Raw genomic sequence first — 16,888 nt, forward strand, 5'->3', positions numbered from 1 at the left:
GTTAACACGTTTAATTAAGAGAAAAATCATTACGGACATTTGTTAAGGATTGGAATTTTCTTACGGACTTTTTTGCTTAGAAGAGAAAATGAACTTGTAATATCTGGATTTGAAGATTGAAAAAAGACTGGTTTATAGAAGATAGAATGGTTCAGTGTTAGAAACTGAGATAGGAAAGGTGGAAGCTAAATGGCACCTTAAACCGAGGTTATGGGCACAGCAACGGAATGTCTTAGGCACACTTTTTTATAAGAATACAAAGCTGAAAATGAATGAACTGCAGCTAAAATGTTATGTTTGTTTTTCACATGGCCCAGTCCTTCTCCTGCCCACCTCCCTAATATTCTTAAGAGGGTCTCTTCTCCAGTCTTCAGAGTGGCTGGAAGTGGGGAGGCAGAAAAAGATCGTCCTTTCCTTCCACTCTGCAGTTTTAATCTGAAACCTCCGGTGCAGTACTGCGCCCGGAGCTCAGAAACTGCTCGCCCTAATGAAATTCCCTGTTGCAAAATGTGCCTAGTACAATGGGAGTTTTGAACACTAGAATTGGTTGGGTCTTAAGGCATGAATATCATATGTAGCTGCAGGACAGAGAGCCAGAAGTCCTTTAATTTTCTTCTTTAGTTTTTTCTTTCTTTTCCTTTTCTCTTGCTTTCTGTTTCCTTAGGATTCCCCTCTCCTTGTCTTTTCTTCCTTCTGACTTTGTTCTCTTTTTGACTAAGCAGCGGCCTTATCTCTGTATATCGTACAAAGATACTTTTGTAATGGGGGGGTGTGTTTTTGTAGATCTTTGAATAAGTATCAATGAATTTATTTATTTATTTATTTGTTAAGAGAAAGGAAATGGGGCCTCAATCACTTTTGGCTCCAAAGCCCCCAAACAAAATTACCCCAAAAACTATTTCCCACTGCTGGTTTCAATTATAGCCCATGAGGAAAATTAACCATGGATTTATCCTCATTTGTTTGAACAAACCAGTTTGAACTAACCAGAGTTCCTCTACGTTCAGACGTAGCAGGGAACTCCAGTAAGCTTAGGGTTGTGTCTGAAAAGTCCCCAACACAACAATGGCCATAAATATGATGCAGATCAAACCCTCACTGCAACACAACTTGCAAGAACTGAAAATTAAATTAAAAATAGAACTTTAGCCACAAGCAAGCATTTAAGTTTCCATAGCTGGACAAGCATTTCCTTAAAAACAAAGTCAAAGTTGATTAAAAACAGTTGTAAGCTAGTTCCAGAGTTCTAGGAACCCCTACCAACCTGACATTTCTTAAACTGGGTTTCAGTTTCAGAGTCATTAATTCCACTTCTCAGCTATTTACAATCTTCAGTGCTGGAAGTCAACACAGCAACCTGTCATTTGATCCTCCTTCTCATGTCTTTAATTTTTCTTTTCAGCCTCCTGCAATCTTGAACCAAAGCTTTTAAAACTTCTTATCCACTGTGCAAGCTCTGTATCTTGGGCTCGAGTTCAAATTTTTACTAAAAAATTAAAAAACAAACAAACAAAAAATACAGTAAGACAACATTAAGGGTCTGACAACTGCAAAAGCCAGCAAGTTCAAACTTAAAAAGTTCTCACTGAATCTACTTTCCAACTGCAAATGAGCAGAACAGGAAGACAAATTAAGTGCTGGTGGAAAACATGGCATTGTTTTTAGACCAGGCATAGGCAAACTGCGGCCCTCCAGATGTTTGGGACTACAATTCCCATCATCCCTAGCTAACAGGACCAGTGGTCAGGGATAATGGGAATTGTAGTCCCAAACATCTGGAGGGCTGGAGTTTGCCTATGCCTGGTTTAGCCCCTGCTGCTTTAGGTTAAGTTAACACCTATCCATAGAGTGAGCTAATTCCCCCCCCCAAAAAAAAGACCCCTGAATTTTTGAATTGTATTGATATTGATGCTGCATTTTATGTTGTATTTTATGCTGTTTTTAAGTCGCATTTTAATCAATGTTTTATATTTGCTGTTAGCCTCCCTGAGCCCGGTTTTTAAACTGGGAAGGGCGGGGTATAAATAAAAATTTGTTGTTATTATTATTATTATTATTATTAAACACAAAAGTTAGAAACAACAACAACACACACACTTTTTCATGTTGGTTGAAGATTGTGGCCAGTGCACTTGAGCCTACCTTCTAGAAGGAAAGCAGAAAGGAAAATAGTGCAAGGCAAGAACGGCTGAATGGCCCACGCTCACCGAGAGGAGCAAACTGTGATTGACAGCAGAGGGTGACATTAGCTTATGTTATCATCTGAAAAGCAATTTCTTTGTAAGGTCTGTAGAACACATTTGGGAGGGGCAACAGTGATGTTTAAAAATGACGTCGCGTGTGCATGTGTGTACGTTTATAAATATATACAACTCAACATTATGTGGAGGGGCTGCGTAGCGATTTCGTAAATGCACTAAAACGTGCCGTACGAACTGGGAGGCGCGTGAAGATACAGCACGTGACCTTAGTAAGTTTACTGCAGCTGTAGGAACTAAAGATCCAGTGAGAAGGCTTAACTTTGAATTTCCTGTACATAGGGAATGACGTTAAACCAGGCATAGGCAAACTCCGGCCCTCCAGATGTTTCGGACTACAATTCCCATCATCCCTGACCACTGGTCCTGTTAGCTAGGGGTGATGGGAATTGTAGTCCCAAACATCTGCAGGGCTGGAGTTCGCCTATGCCTGAGTTAAACCCTTAATGTCTTCCAAATGTATTTTTAATTATGTATCTAACAATGCAATTATTAAACCGCCTTTAGTCTACTGACCACTGATGAAGCAGGCCACTAGGATAACCCTACCATACATGTGTATATGATCCAAGGGTAGTATTTAACCACTCTCACATTCTTTTGCAGTGTTTAGGGCACTGTCAGCCCATTCAAGATATTCTGCAAACCGTCCTACTGTTAAGCATTTAACCCATTTAAAAAACTTTTCTTGATATGTGATGTTTAGTAAAAATCAAGGACAAGAACAATATTTCACCAATATACAGGGACGGCCCAAAACATTTTGGCACCCGAGATAAACCACAAAATTGTGCCCCCCCCCATCCCCCCGCCAGGGAATTAAGGGTGAGTGGAATTACAATAAATTTTGTGGGCTCATAACAATGATTTTATTTTCTGATACAGAACAGATAAATCAACAAATTCCTGAAGCAAAACCTCTTCACGACAAAATCCCCACCACACCTTGATCTGACGATAGCACCCCTTATGCCCTGCTATTGCTTAGTTTTAATGCAGCACATTGGATGGTTTTATTATATTTTATTATATTCTGATTACATTCTGAACAGTGCATTGAAGGCATAATAGCAAGGCTCTTTAGCAAATGTTTTAGGCGCTATTCTAAATATTAAAACTTTGAATATTGAAAATCATATGCTTTTTTTAAAAAAAAAAGGAGTTTTCTCTAAATAATAGCACAAATCCAGAGGGAGATAGGCTGCACTCCTACTACATTTCAACCACGGTATCCTACCATCTAGGAGGGTTGGGAATTGGACTTCCTCTTGAGCCATGTGCAGAAAGTGGTAATGGCAGGTTGGTACATGGACCCCTGTATGCTCAGGGCTCCGTTCTCTCCCCCATGCTTTTTAATATCTGTATGAAATTGCTGGGAGAGATCATCAGGGGGGTTGGGCTGCGTGTCCACCAATATGTGGATGATACCCAGCTCCAGCTCTGGTTTTAATCGGAACCAGTGAAGGCAGTGAACATCCTGTGTGAGGGTCTGGAGATGGTTGGAGGGTGGTCAGTGGATTGAGGTTGAATCCCAACAATACAGAATTACTGTTTCTGGGAGACAGGGGGCAGGCAGGTGTGAGGGACTCCCTGGTCCTGAAAGGGGCAACTGTGCCCCTAAAGAACCAGGTGCACAGCCTTGGGGTCATTTTGGACTCACAGCTGTCCATGGAGGTGCAGGTCAACTCTGTATCCAGGGTGGCAGTCTACAAGCTCCTTCTGGTACATTGGCTGAGACCCTACCTGCTTGCACACTGTTTCGCCAGAGTGATACAAGCTCTGGTTATCTTCTGCTTTGACTACTGCAATCCGCTCTATGTGGGGCTACCTTTGAAGGTGACTCGGAAACTACAACTAATCCAGAATGCAGCTGCCAGATGGGTGACTGGGAGCAGCCACTGGGACCATATAATACAGTTTCTGAAAGATCTACTTTGGCTCCCGGTGTGTTTCTGAGCACAATTCAAAGTGTTGGTACTAACCTTTAAACCTTTAAATGGCCTCGGCTCTGTATACCTGAAGAAGCATCTCCACCCCATTGTTCAGCCTAGACCCTGAGGTCCAGCTCTGAGGGCCTCCTGACAGTTCCCTCACTGTGAGAAGTGGGAACCAGGCAGAGGGCCTTCTCAGTAGTAGCACCCTCTGTGTGAAATATGCGAGCTTATCTGAGTAAATATGAACAGGATTATATGGTTATATTAAGTTCCATTGAAATTAATGGGGCACAAATTAGTTGCAACTAACTGGGCCTATTGCTTTGGGTAACTTTCTCTGGATTTGGCCAATATCATTTCAACCCATGTCTGAATGGAATGAAATGCACAATTTAGAGTTAAATTTAAAACTGATTTGTATGCCACTTCTCCACAGACCACTATAATTACATAGCTCACTGCATCCCTCAGCAAATCCATGATTTGTAGGCCCAACATTTGACCTACCTTTCATTTTCTAACATCTGTTTGCAAAGTCCAAAGAATTTTTTTCTTTTTTCCTCAAAACAAATGCTTGAATTCTCCTTTTTCTGAAAAATATATAAATGCCAAAAAAGCACAACACTTATGAGTAACCCTATAAATTACAAACCAGCAAGTGTGTGAAATGAAGGGTAACATAACAGAACGGAGTCCCATGTTTTCACGTCTATAGAGGTTATCGTGCACAAATGTCTTAGGATTCTTAATCTTCATAATCTTCCTTGTGGGCACTGCCTTTTTCAGAGGCTAGATTTTAGTTTACTTCTGCTTTAACATGCAATGAACTATGGGTTTTTTTTGTTTTGAAATTAACATGCATTATGCAAACATTTAAAAACAAATACTTTTTAGAGATGGCATCGCTGGCACACAACATATACTAGACACTTAGAAAAGTCTTGCACTCCTACTTGTGATATGTTCCCTGTGATCTCTTAATTTCATCCCACTAGGCTACCAATTCTTCCAAGCACCTGAAGGTTGCAAATCATTTATTGCTGACTGCTTATATGTCTAAATAAAAAAATTTCTTCCAGTAGCACCTTAAAGACCAACTGAGTTAGTTCTAGGTATGAGCTTTCGTATGCATGCACACTTCTTCAGATACCATGCACACGAAAGCTCATACCTAGAACTAACTCAATTGGTCTTTAAGGTGCTACTGGAAGAAATTTTTTTATTTTGACTATGGCAGACCAACACGGCTACCTATCTGTAACTGCTTATATGTCTGGGTGCTTTAAAAACAATGATAACCTGGGTGAATCTCTTATTCCAAGTACCATATTTTTTGCTCTATAAGACTCACTTTTTCCCTCCTAAAAAGTAAGGGGAAATGTGTGTGCCTCTTATGGAGCGAATGCAGGATGCGCTGCTATCCCAGAAGCCAGCGATCCCTCTTGTTGTTCTGGCTTCTGAGATTCAGAATATTTTTTTTCTTGTTTTCCTCCTCCAAAAACGAGGTGTGTCTTATGGTCTGGTGCGTCGTATAGAGCGAAAAATACGGTGGTTATTTAAAGCGCTCCAGATGTTAGCTTGCTCTTTTGCAAAAGCTCCGCAAAATGTAGGAAAACAGCTAACGGACAAGATACTTGTTGTTACGGAACCTAGGAGGTACTTAATGGTTTTGCCCCAACACTGACCCTGTCATTGTGTTCATGTTAGCAGCAAGCAAGAGGCGCAGTTGACACCTGTCTTGTGAGTGTCTGTCTTGCAAGTTGCCTGCAAAGGCACTTCGATGACTGGATAAAGCAGACATCTGGGAGTGCCCCTGGATTAACATGTGGAAATGCGTTCTAAGTATGTCTGCATAGGATCCAATGTAATTCTCTGCCTGGTGGCTCATTTCTGTATCTAAGAAACATCATGCACTTCAGGGGGCTTGACTTCATGAGCCCTGGAAGTAACTCCCAACTCTACAAGTTTATGGCTCTATCTCATGGGTAGGTAACCTAAGGCCTGGGGGCCGGATCTGGCCCAATCGCCTTCTCAATCCGGCCCACGGACGGTCTGGGAATCAGCGTGTTTTTACATGAGTAGAATGTGTGCTTTTATTTAAAATGCATCTTTGGGTTATTTGTGGGGCACAGGAATTTGTTCATTCCCCACCCCCCCAAAAAAATATATAGTCCGGCCCCCCACAAGGTCTGAGGGACAGTGGACTGGCCCCCTGCTGAAAAAGTTTGCTGATCCCTGCTCTATCTGCTTTCAGGATTTAAAACGAAACATTGAGAGGGTAGCACAGAGCAGAGATGGCCAACTGAATGCCCATAGCTGCCAGATTAGTGGCCCTTGTGTTGTTGTTGTTTTTTGGAACTAGAAGTCGCTTCCGTCACACTTTTCTGAATTGGGTGGTCAGTGGGTGGGTACATGACTGTGTGTGCATGACTGAGAGGGATTCACTTGGGCAGAGAGAGGGAGAGGGGGTTGTGTAGTTTGTCACTAATCAAAGTGTGAAAGTGTGTAAGTGTGAGAGAGAAATTGTGTGTCTGTGTGTGTGTGTGTGTGTGTGTGTGTGTGTGTGTGTGTAAAAGCAATATTGTGTGGTGTACACAAATCAGGACTAGTAGGACACAGACTACTTCCCACAACAAGCATGAGGTAGTTCAATGACCGTAAAAAGGGAAAGGGAAAGGACCTGTGACAGCTAAGTCCAGTCGCGAACAACTCTGGGGTTGCGGCGCTCATCTCGCTTTACTGGCCGAGGGAGCCGGCGTTTGTCCGCAGACAGTTTTTCCGGGTCATGGCGAAACCAGAGCAGCGCACGGAAACGCCGTTTACCTTCCCACCAGAGCAGTACCTATTTATCTACTTGCACTTTGACATGCTTTTGAACTGCTAGGTTGGCAGGAGCTGGGACCGAACAACGGGAGCTCACCCCGTCGTGGGGATTCGAACCGCCGACCTTCCGATCGGCAAGCCATGAGCTCAGTGGTTTAGACCACAGTGCCCCCTGAGTCAATGACTGTACTCTTATCTAATTTAGTTATGCCATGCCCCGCATTTGTGACTGGCACCCAAAGCATTCTCAAAATTCACAATGTGCCCACCGGTCCAAAAAAAGTTTGCGACCCCCGACACAGAGCTGCACAACACAAAATACTATGCAGAAGAACACTCTTGTAAGGTTTCTTCTGCCATCCCACTAAAATATGGAAAACACTACAAAGGCATTTATCACTGCAAGTAAGGAGAAATCATGGTCTTACTGATCCTTTGAAAGTTCAGCTGAGATCTCCAATCTACTTGCACAGATTTTTGAATAAAAGACTGAAAAGCACAAGTATAATTTTACTTACATTTATGTTTTGGCTAACATACGGCCACATGAAAGCAGGGTCTCTTCAAGGATATTCCAAATTCCTTCCCAAAATTTTCAGATAAATAGCACAAAGGAACCAAGAAGATAAATAAAAGGAAGCAAAGGTTTCCCCTCTATTGCCAACAAAATAAGGGGGCAAGACTTTCATACGCCCGTACCCATCAATCACAGCCCTTTTTTTTCTTTCTGTTGGCATCATTTCCTAAAAACCGGCGCTTGTCCTTTCACCTCAGAACAAGTTCAAACACACCTTGAACAGAGGGTTGGGTTTTGTTTTGTTTTTTTAAAAATGAATAACTTTAAACATATTGAACTATTTGTTTTCGCTGTGAGGAATAATGACATCCACCAGCTATTAAGACAGGGGGATTAAGTCCCCACCTGCTCAACGCTATTCCCGTCAATCAGCTGATTTGAATAATTACGGCTACACTGTAATGCCTGAAACGGATTCAGACATGCAAACTGGTTCTAGAGCTTCACCGTTCGATCGGTGTCTACATCTGGGTTTCTACATCCATGACTCCAGCAGAAATGCTAGGGAGCAGTGGAATGGCATCTTGGAAGGATCATATTATTATTACACAGGCCAATCCCAGCTTGTTTTACAAAAAAAAAAACCCCAACAAATAAAAACAAGCCGAGTACTTCATCTGCGTTTTCCTAAAATCAAACCCGTTCTGTACTTCTGATTTTGAGCGGCACATTCGGAAGCCACCTCAGAGCTAATTCGTCTTATCTGAGGGAGACAAACTTTCCTTTTCTTGAGACATCAACTTCTGAAGGTTTTCTCTGTAGTAAAGCTTTCGCTGTGATTCATCTCCCCCTTAGCTAAACTTGCTATTTGTGGCAGAATAGATAAAAAGAAAAATGTTGCGTTTAAAATCATCTAGTACCCCCCCACCCACCATTAGTCCCTGATGCCATCTGAGCCTATTAAAATCACTTACAGCCCAGCTTTCCGAAGCTTTCTGTGATTAAGTGCTAGAGGTTATTCTTGTGAAACTGGGCCCTGCAATTCTGCAAATCAGAGGAAGTGGGGTAGAGTCAGGCAACCGTGTACGAAATGGAAACGAACTAGAATTTACTATGGAACAGCCTTTGTAAGCATAAAGGTAAAGGGACCCCTGACCATTAGGTCCAGTCGCGGACGATTCTGGGGTTGCGGCGCTCATCTCACTTTACTGGCCGAGGGAGCTTGCCATGTCATGTGGCCAACATGACTAAGCCACTTCTGGAGAACCAGAGCAGCACACGGAAACTCCGTTTACCTTCCTGCTGGAACGGTACCTATTTATCTACTTGCACTTTGACGTGCTTTCAAACTGCTAGGTGGGCAGGAGCAGGGACCGTCGCGGGGATTCGAACCGCCGACCTTCTGATTGGCAAGTCCTAGGCTCTGTGGTTTAACCCACAGCGCCACCCGCGTCCCACTTTGTATGCGTTTGTAAGCATAGTGCCCTCCAAATGTTTTGGACTGTAATTCCCATATTCCCCCATCAACCGCAGCCAAGGGTCAGGGCTGATGGGAGCCCAGGATGGCACCAGGTTGACGGAGGCTGCTGTCGTATGCGCCATCTAATCGCTGTTTGAAATTAGCCAGGCGCCAGGCGCATTTTGTACCTGGCTATCAGCCTTTTGCAGCCAAGTAATGATGCCTGGGCGCCAGGATGAAGTTCAGTAACCAAAATGCTTTTTCTGGGCTGTCTGGGCAGGAGCAGTGAACAACGTTCTAGTTAACTGCAACAACATTCTAGTTAACTGCTGTCTCTTCTCTTCACTTACCCCACCCCACTGCCCTGCTAACAGTTATGAAGAATATTCTTACATTATGAATGGTTCATGTCGCCATTAAGAAAAAGAGGTCAGAATAATAGTCAATATGTATGTGGGCTGTCCCTGGATTAAGTGACTTTTCTTCTTTAAGTTCTTAGCTTAGCTCAAAGTTGTCATCTAAACTAGCCAGATGTTTAACTCATAATCTATCTAAACTACCGTAAATCCATTAAGAGCGGGCATCAGAAAAGACATTATTTGGATCCATTCTGCTGTATGGGCTCATGACCCTTTATTAAATCCACAATTCATCTCTTGAACCAAGCTCTATCAAACACGCTGCATTAATGCTTGCTTTGCGCACAAGGGGGGAGAAACGCTGGGGGGGGGGGGAATATTTCTCCAAGCAATCGCATTTCATATTGAAGGACGGCTTTTACCTAGTAATTACCAGCCTCCCTCTGGGGAAGTTACGGGCACTCAATGCACTATCCAACACATTTAACTGTGCGATGTTCTGGCTCTTCAAGTCAGTGATCTAGCTTGATGTCCTTGTATGTTCAAAGAAAAGCAGACAGAAAACTTTCCATTTCACACCTCCTTCCTTTCTCTACATCACATATAACTGTGCATTACACAAGGTGTGCTGCAGACCAGAGATTTTGCATTATGCTTCTAGACAGAATTAAATAACGAATTTAAACCACTTCATGTACAATAATATATGTATTAATTGCTTGCTACGGCAACGAAAATGGATTAGTTTACACTAGTAAACTAATACATCTTCATTGCCATAGCAAGCAATTAATACATATTATTGTACGTGAAATGATTTAAATTCATCATTTAATTCTATTTTCTTATTTAAATAACCTAAGTCATTCTCCTTGATTAAAATCAGCCAGCCCTGCATGTAGCGCTGACCTATTTACTTTCTGTGCACCATTTATGATTATGTAATCATCAAAACATATATTCTGTTTCGATGGGAGGGTTTGAAGATCCAAGCACGCTGATCGTTTGGTGCCGCATCTAAGACACTCCAAAAATGTATATACATTTAAAATCCAAACTCTAAAGAAACTTGACAGCTTGTGTTCTTATTCAGATACGTCACAGCTGCAAAGAGGTATCCTGCCAGGTTTGAACTTTGCTTCAGGTTGAGAACAGAAATCGTGCTCCGGTGGCGCGGTGGCAGCAGGAGGCCCCATTGGCTAAAGTGGTGCTTCAGGTTAAGAACAGTTTCAGGTTAAGAACGGACCTCCGGAACAAATTAAGTACTTAACCCGAGGTACCACTGTAGTTTAAATGTTATTTGTGTTAAGACATTATTAAATTTCCCCAACAATGCACAGAACTACAGTGGTGCCTCGCAAGACGAAATTAATTCGTTCCGCGAGTTTTGCCGTCTAGCGAATTTTTTGTCTTGTGAAGCACGGTTTTAACGGTTTAACAAAGTCGCAAGACGTTTTCGTCTTGCGAAGCAAGCCCATAGGGAAATTCGTCTTGCGAGGCAAATCGAAAACGGAAAAACCTTTCGTCTAGTGAGTTTTTTGTCTTGCGAGGCATTCGTCTTGCGAGGTACCACTGTAGGCATTTTTACTCCTAAGTCCACCTGTGTTCCATTTATTTTATATATTAAATTTATATACCACCCTTTATAAATAACCAGGGGATCCTGCACCTTACAGAACACAGGACCGCAGCCCCCAATAACGAACGCACAGAGGTCTACTACACATTTTGCCAGTATCAAGCTCTGCCTGAGACCTTTTAGAGCTGTTGCCAGGCAGAACAGACACCCCTAGGCTAGCTGGGCCAAAATCTGACTTAGTACATGGGTCATCCTCCATCCTGCTACAATTTTCAGGCAGGCTTTGAATCAGAATCACTGGTAACTACTGCAGCACTGACCACTTCATCTTCTCTGGAATCATAAAGGCGCCTTTGCCCTCCCAATATGCGTAGCTTCCTTTGAATTCGCAGCGTTCACACACAAAAAAAGAAGTTCTTATCTATTAAGACTATGAGAAGAATGTTTAACAATGCGGCAACTTCAAGCATGCAACTACAGACACAACTGACACTACCAGACTTCAAAACCAGCCATCTGTTCAGGGCTGAGGTGATTCTCCACCCCACAGTATAACTTCAGTGTAACTTGGGTACGACACCTATGTATTTCCCAAGTAGCAGGGGGTTGGGCTAGATGACCCCTGGGGGTCCCTTCCAACTCTACAACTCTATGATCAGCCTCAGAGCCATCAAAAACATTGATTGTAAAAGGAAGAAGCAATTTCGGGCTCTTCCGGCAAAGGGGGGGGGGGGGAAACCCCGGCCTTCTCATCTCTCACGCATACTTTAGAAAGTTCAAAATGACTGTTACAACCATGTAATACATCATTCATATCTTTATCTGGGCTAATTACCAATTGCCTCAGGCTACAAAGATATGGGGAAAGGTGACATCATCGCTGTTGTTTTGCCGTTTCTTTAGCTGGGGAATAACATGCACGATAGCCATCTTCAAATATCCAAAAGGGCTGTCACATGGAACGAGCTGGTCTCCTCCTGCTCTGGAGGGTAGGACCCAAACCAAGGGATTCAAGTTACAAGAAAGGAGATTCCTGACTAAACATCAGGAAATACTTTCTGACAGTAAGAGCGGTTCAGCAGCGGAACCGGGTACCCTTGGGAGGCGATGGATTCTCCTTGGAGGTTTTCAAGCAGAGGTTGGGTGGCTTTTGCAGAGTTCCCTGCACCGCAGGGGGTCTTCGTGGTCCTTTCCAACTCTACAATTTTATTATTCCGAGTATCAGCTAATTAGCTCCATGTATGTGCTCTCATTCCTCAGTGAAGTAACAGAAAACACAGTTTGAGAAACACTGAGCATCACTGAAACAGGAAAGTTACCTTCCCACCTGGTTGTGCACAGATTAATAATAAAAACTATTATTATTATTATTATTATTATTATTATTATTATTATTACTACTACTACTACTACAGTAGATGCTTGGGTTGCAAACGTGATCCATGCGGGATGCACATTCGCAACCCGCAGCGTCCTCAACCGCAGCGTCGCGTCTGCGCACGTTGTGATTCAGTGCTTCTGCGCATAGTACAATTTAGCGCTTCTGCGCCTGCACGGCCGCCGAAACCCGGAAGTAACCCGTTCCAGTACCTCTGGGTTTCGGCGGTCCACAACCCAAAAAAACACAACCTGAAGCGTCTGTAACCCAAGGCATGACTGTATTATTATTATTATTCCATCCATAAATAATAATGATAATTTATAGGCCACCCATCTGACAGTGACTCTGGGCAGCTTTCAACAAATTATAAAACCACAGTAAAACATCACACATTAAAAGCTTCCTGATACAGGGCTGCCTTCAGATGACTTCTGAAAGTCAGCTAGTTATTTATTTTTGACATCTTTGACATCTCACCAGAGGGCATTCCACAGGGTGGGTGCCACTACCAAGAAGGCCCTCTGCCTGGTTCTCTGTAACTTCACTTCTCACAATGAGGGAACCGGCAGAAGGCCCTCAGAGCTGGACCTCAGTGTCCGGGCTGAACAAGGGGGTGGAATACAGAACCGATGCAACAGGCGTAAAGTCCTCCTTAATGCTCCAATTTAACTTAACAACCATGGAGACATTATGCAGGAAATTAGTGCCTCCCTCACGTCAGGTTGTGTATCTGCAGCAGTAACCAGAGGAGAAATGACCACTGGGAAGAGCGCAGAAGCAAGAAAAGCCATAGTCCACCTGCACCAGCACAGTCTTCATCTGCCCCACTGCAACAAAGAAGGTCTCCCCTGTGTTGGCCCCACAGCCACAGCAGGCCCTGCAACTCTCAATCCCTGAAGGCACACCCCCTCCATTGTCTCTTGAGACAGATGGATACCAACCGTCTGTTGGAAAGAGACTGTTCCTGTCTTAACATCCCATTGCAGTTCATTTTAAGTACAGTGGTACCTCGGGTTAAGTACTTAATTTGTTACGGAGGTCCGTTCTTAACCTGAAACTGTTCTTAACCTGAAGCACCACTTTAGCTAATGGGGCCTCCTGCTGCCACCGCACCGCCAGAGCACGATTTCTGTTCTCATCCTGAAGCAAAGTTCTTAACCGAGGTACTATTTCTGGGTTAGCGGAGTCTGTAACCTGAAGCGTATGTAACCTGAAGCGTCTGTAACCCAAGGTACCACTGTACTAAGTAGAGTGCGAAGCTGACTAGACCAGTGATGGCCAAAGTTGGCCCTCCAGCTGTTTTGGGACTACAACTCCCATAGGACCAGTGGTCTAGGATGATGGGAACTGTAGTCCCAAAACAGCTGGAGGGCCAACTTTGGCCATTACCGGAATAGACCATATACAAGCTTTTGATCTAGTCAATCTCACTCTCAGGGGATGCTTAGAACAAGGAAAATGTTCCTGGATGGAATAGCCTTGCAGAAATGGAAATGAAGACTTGGCAGAAAAGTGCTATACTATCGTAATGAATGAATGAATGAAGGCATGTGTGGATATATAGCCAAGTTCTCATCTTTCCACTTTCACAGGAGAGATGTTTTCCTTTGTTTACGAAGAAAACAGTTTGTTTTTTTAAAAAAAAAGTTTCATCTTGGTCAAAACAGACAAACAGCAGAAAGGTTAAGCTACTGGAAACTAATACGTGATCCTTTGAAAATGCTGAGGTGAATCTAATCCCATTGTGAATGTTTCAGAAACTTTACAGTACACTGGAGAATCAAGAAGATTATCTACTGCACTCCCAAACAGCCCTCGTACTGAATTAGTTATTTCCTACAGAAACAGTACAATGGATCCATTATCGTTAAGCTTTCCCCTCTGGAATTCTCAAATGTTCTTTTCCCTAAGCAGGTGGATCTAAAATACATTGGGCTGCATTCAACTAACTTTCTTGGTTTTAAAGCCCTAAAAACCAAATCGCGCAGATAAAACTACCACCATCAAGAAGCAGCAGCAATCGTCAACTCCAGATCTAGTGACCAGCTGGCATCACGTCCATCTGTACCAGTCTGAACATTCCTCCAGGTGCAGAAATGCATAAAAACACACATAAAATTTATACCAGCAAATCCAATTATTTATCTCATTTTATGAACAGGAAAGGCAATGATATGAGAAGAGATGTGCAGCAGCAAACATTGAAGTTATTTGCAAAGTAGATTAAATGAATGAAGGGAACTGGTAATGATGGCACACATGTACAACATTAAGCCGAAGATAACACATTTAATCTCTGTTAATTTAATTATTATAGTTTTGATGTCAGAATAATCTGGAGACAGGCTTTTTATCAGTGCCAAACCATGTTGCTTTGGCTGTGGCAGGCATAGGCAACCTAAGGCCCATGGGCCGGAAGAAGCCCATGGGTGTCGTTTAACCGGCTCGGTCGGCTCCCGTGTGCCACGCTAAACCGGTGCAGAGCACAGCAAGAACCACCTTCCGTGATGCTGACCGGCTTCCCATTGGCTGCAGGAAGCTCCTCCAGCCAATGGGAAGCTGCGCAAGCCTCCTCCGCGCCGGAAGGAGTGATGGAAATGGCTATTGTGTGAGGAGCTCCCTGCTTGCTTATCAGCGATGGGCAATGCATTCCCATTAGCTATCACAGCCCACCTAATAATGTCCCCAGCTTCCTTTACTTGCGCCCTCCCCAAATATTGGACTACAACTCCCATCTGCCCCAGAGACAAAGACAGGCGTTGTCAGGCTCCTCCAGGTGAGCTGCTTATTCAACAGTCATCCTGACTTGCTTACACCAAAGCTTAAGCAGATATTAGATTGCATTTGTTTCCCTTTGCTTGTGGGGAGGCTATAAGCCTTCCTATTAACCCTTCGCTCGTCCCACACTTTCCAATGCCTTTCTTGGTCACTTTCCTTACAGCAGACAGCTCATTTTATAAAAGATGGGTTTCTTGCAGCAGAATGACAGTGTACTTCAATCCACTTCAATTGCGCCGGCTGAAATTTCCCTAGATGCACGTAAAACTGGAGGTGCCTTAAGCCCAACAACATCTGAACACCTTCCTCACACCTGCCTTAGACTGACCTCTCATTCCACTTCCACAGGGCATGTGTTGTTAAATATTCTGTGTCCACACACACCCAACTTCCCAGTCACTGCTTGGATACATTTCCTCCAGCGAATTTAATTTCCCACAGGAGGCACACACACACACGCACACACTCTGACCCACCATGACGTCTGCAGGATCGCGAACCGGCCCATGCCCAAAAAACGTTGCCAACCCCTGGGCTAAGGTTACAGTCCTGGCAAAATGTCTATATGACAAAGCAGGAAACCTGTCTCGTTTGGGAACTCAGTGCAAAAACTGATATCAGAATTCATGCAAGCCAACATGTTGCATTCTTCAATCCAAGGCAGCTGCTCTATCAGCACATAGGACAGATGCAGTACTGTTGCCTTCTCTCTGTGCCAGCTGCTGCATTGGATATGGACCAGCAGCAACGCTGCTGCAGACTGCTCTCCATCAGCTGCTCTAAAAATGAGTCACAGCACATTGTACTGCAAGCTGATGCTGCCGTAGGCACCATTTTCCCCCACAGACAGAGGCCAATCTGGATAGAGAAAATACTTATTCTTGCGGCAGGTTTATCCCAGCTCTGTGCCCCCGAAATCTGGCATTCCCCATGTACCCTTCCATCTTAAGAGAGAGGAGACTAATGATGTATAACTAAAGGCTGCTATGCAGACAGGTTTCTTTTTCTCGGACATAACCTTCCTCTCTCTCCTTGGCTAAAATACTGATGAAAAGAATATGGCACTGCGCACATGCTACCTGGAAATCTGTTGAGGTTCAATGCCAGTGAATAATAATAATAATAATAATAATTTATTATTTGCTGGGTTTCCCCAGCCACTCTGGGCGGCTTCCACAAAGACCAAAAATACACTAATATGTCATACATTAAAAACTTCCCTGAACAGGGCTGCCTTAAGATGTCTTCTGAATGTCAGGTAGTTGTTTATCTCTTTGACATCTGATGGGAGGGCACTCCACAGGGCGGGCGCCACTACTGAGAAGACCCTCTGCCTGGTTCCCTGTAGCTTTGCTTCTCGCAATGAGGGAACTGCCAGAAGGCCCTCGGCGCTGGACCACAGTGTCCGGGCTGAACGATGGGGGTGGAGATGCTCCTTCAGGTATACTGGGCCAAGGCTGTTTAGGGCTTTAAAGGTCAACACCAACACTTTGAATTGTGCTCGGAAACGTACTGGGAGCCAATGTAGGTCTTTCAAGACCAGTGTTATGTGGTCTCGGCAGCCGCCCCCAGCCACCAATCTAGCTGCCGCATTCTGGATTAGTTGTAGTTTCCGGGTCACCTTCAAAGGTAGCCCCAAGTAGAGCGCATTGCAGTAGTCCAAGCGAGAGATAACTAGAGCATGAACCACTCTGGCGAGACAGTCCGCAGGCAGATAGGGTCTCAGCCTATGTACCAGATGGAGCTGGTAAACAGCTGCCCTGGATACAGATTTGACCTGTGCCTCCATGGACAGCTGTG

General features: G+C 43.8%; 1 protein-coding gene across 12 annotated transcripts in view; it reads right to left on the minus strand.

Moving 5' to 3' along the window:
- Window positions 1-16,888, minus strand: part of CTBP1 (C-terminal binding protein 1) — a 54,634-nt gene that overhangs the window by 30,027 nt on the left and 7,719 nt on the right. For 5 of the 12 annotated variants that reach the window (XM_083503482.1, XM_083503478.1, XM_083503479.1 and 2 more), the window contains exons 2-3: window positions 4,700-4,782; window positions 1,265-1,486 (exon numbers count right to left, since the gene is read on the minus strand). The exons of 2 other annotated variants lie outside the window; for them this stretch is intronic. In XM_083503482.1, coding sequence (XP_083359608.1) covers window positions 1,265-1,271 — 7 coding nt within the window. In that variant the 5' untranslated portion in view covers window positions 1,272-1,486; window positions 4,700-4,782. Of the gene's footprint in view, window positions 1-1,264; window positions 1,487-4,699; window positions 4,783-7,533; window positions 8,196-16,888 lie in introns of those variants that run through there. 5 more of the 12 variants (XM_083503481.1, XM_083503476.1, XM_083503480.1 and 2 more) reach the window with 3 other exon arrangements.

Source organism: Podarcis liolepis (genome assembly GCF_965112155.1).
Source record: "Podarcis liolepis genome assembly, chromosome: 5".
NCBI lineage: Eukaryota > Metazoa > Chordata > Lepidosauria > Squamata > Lacertidae > Podarcis > Podarcis liolepis.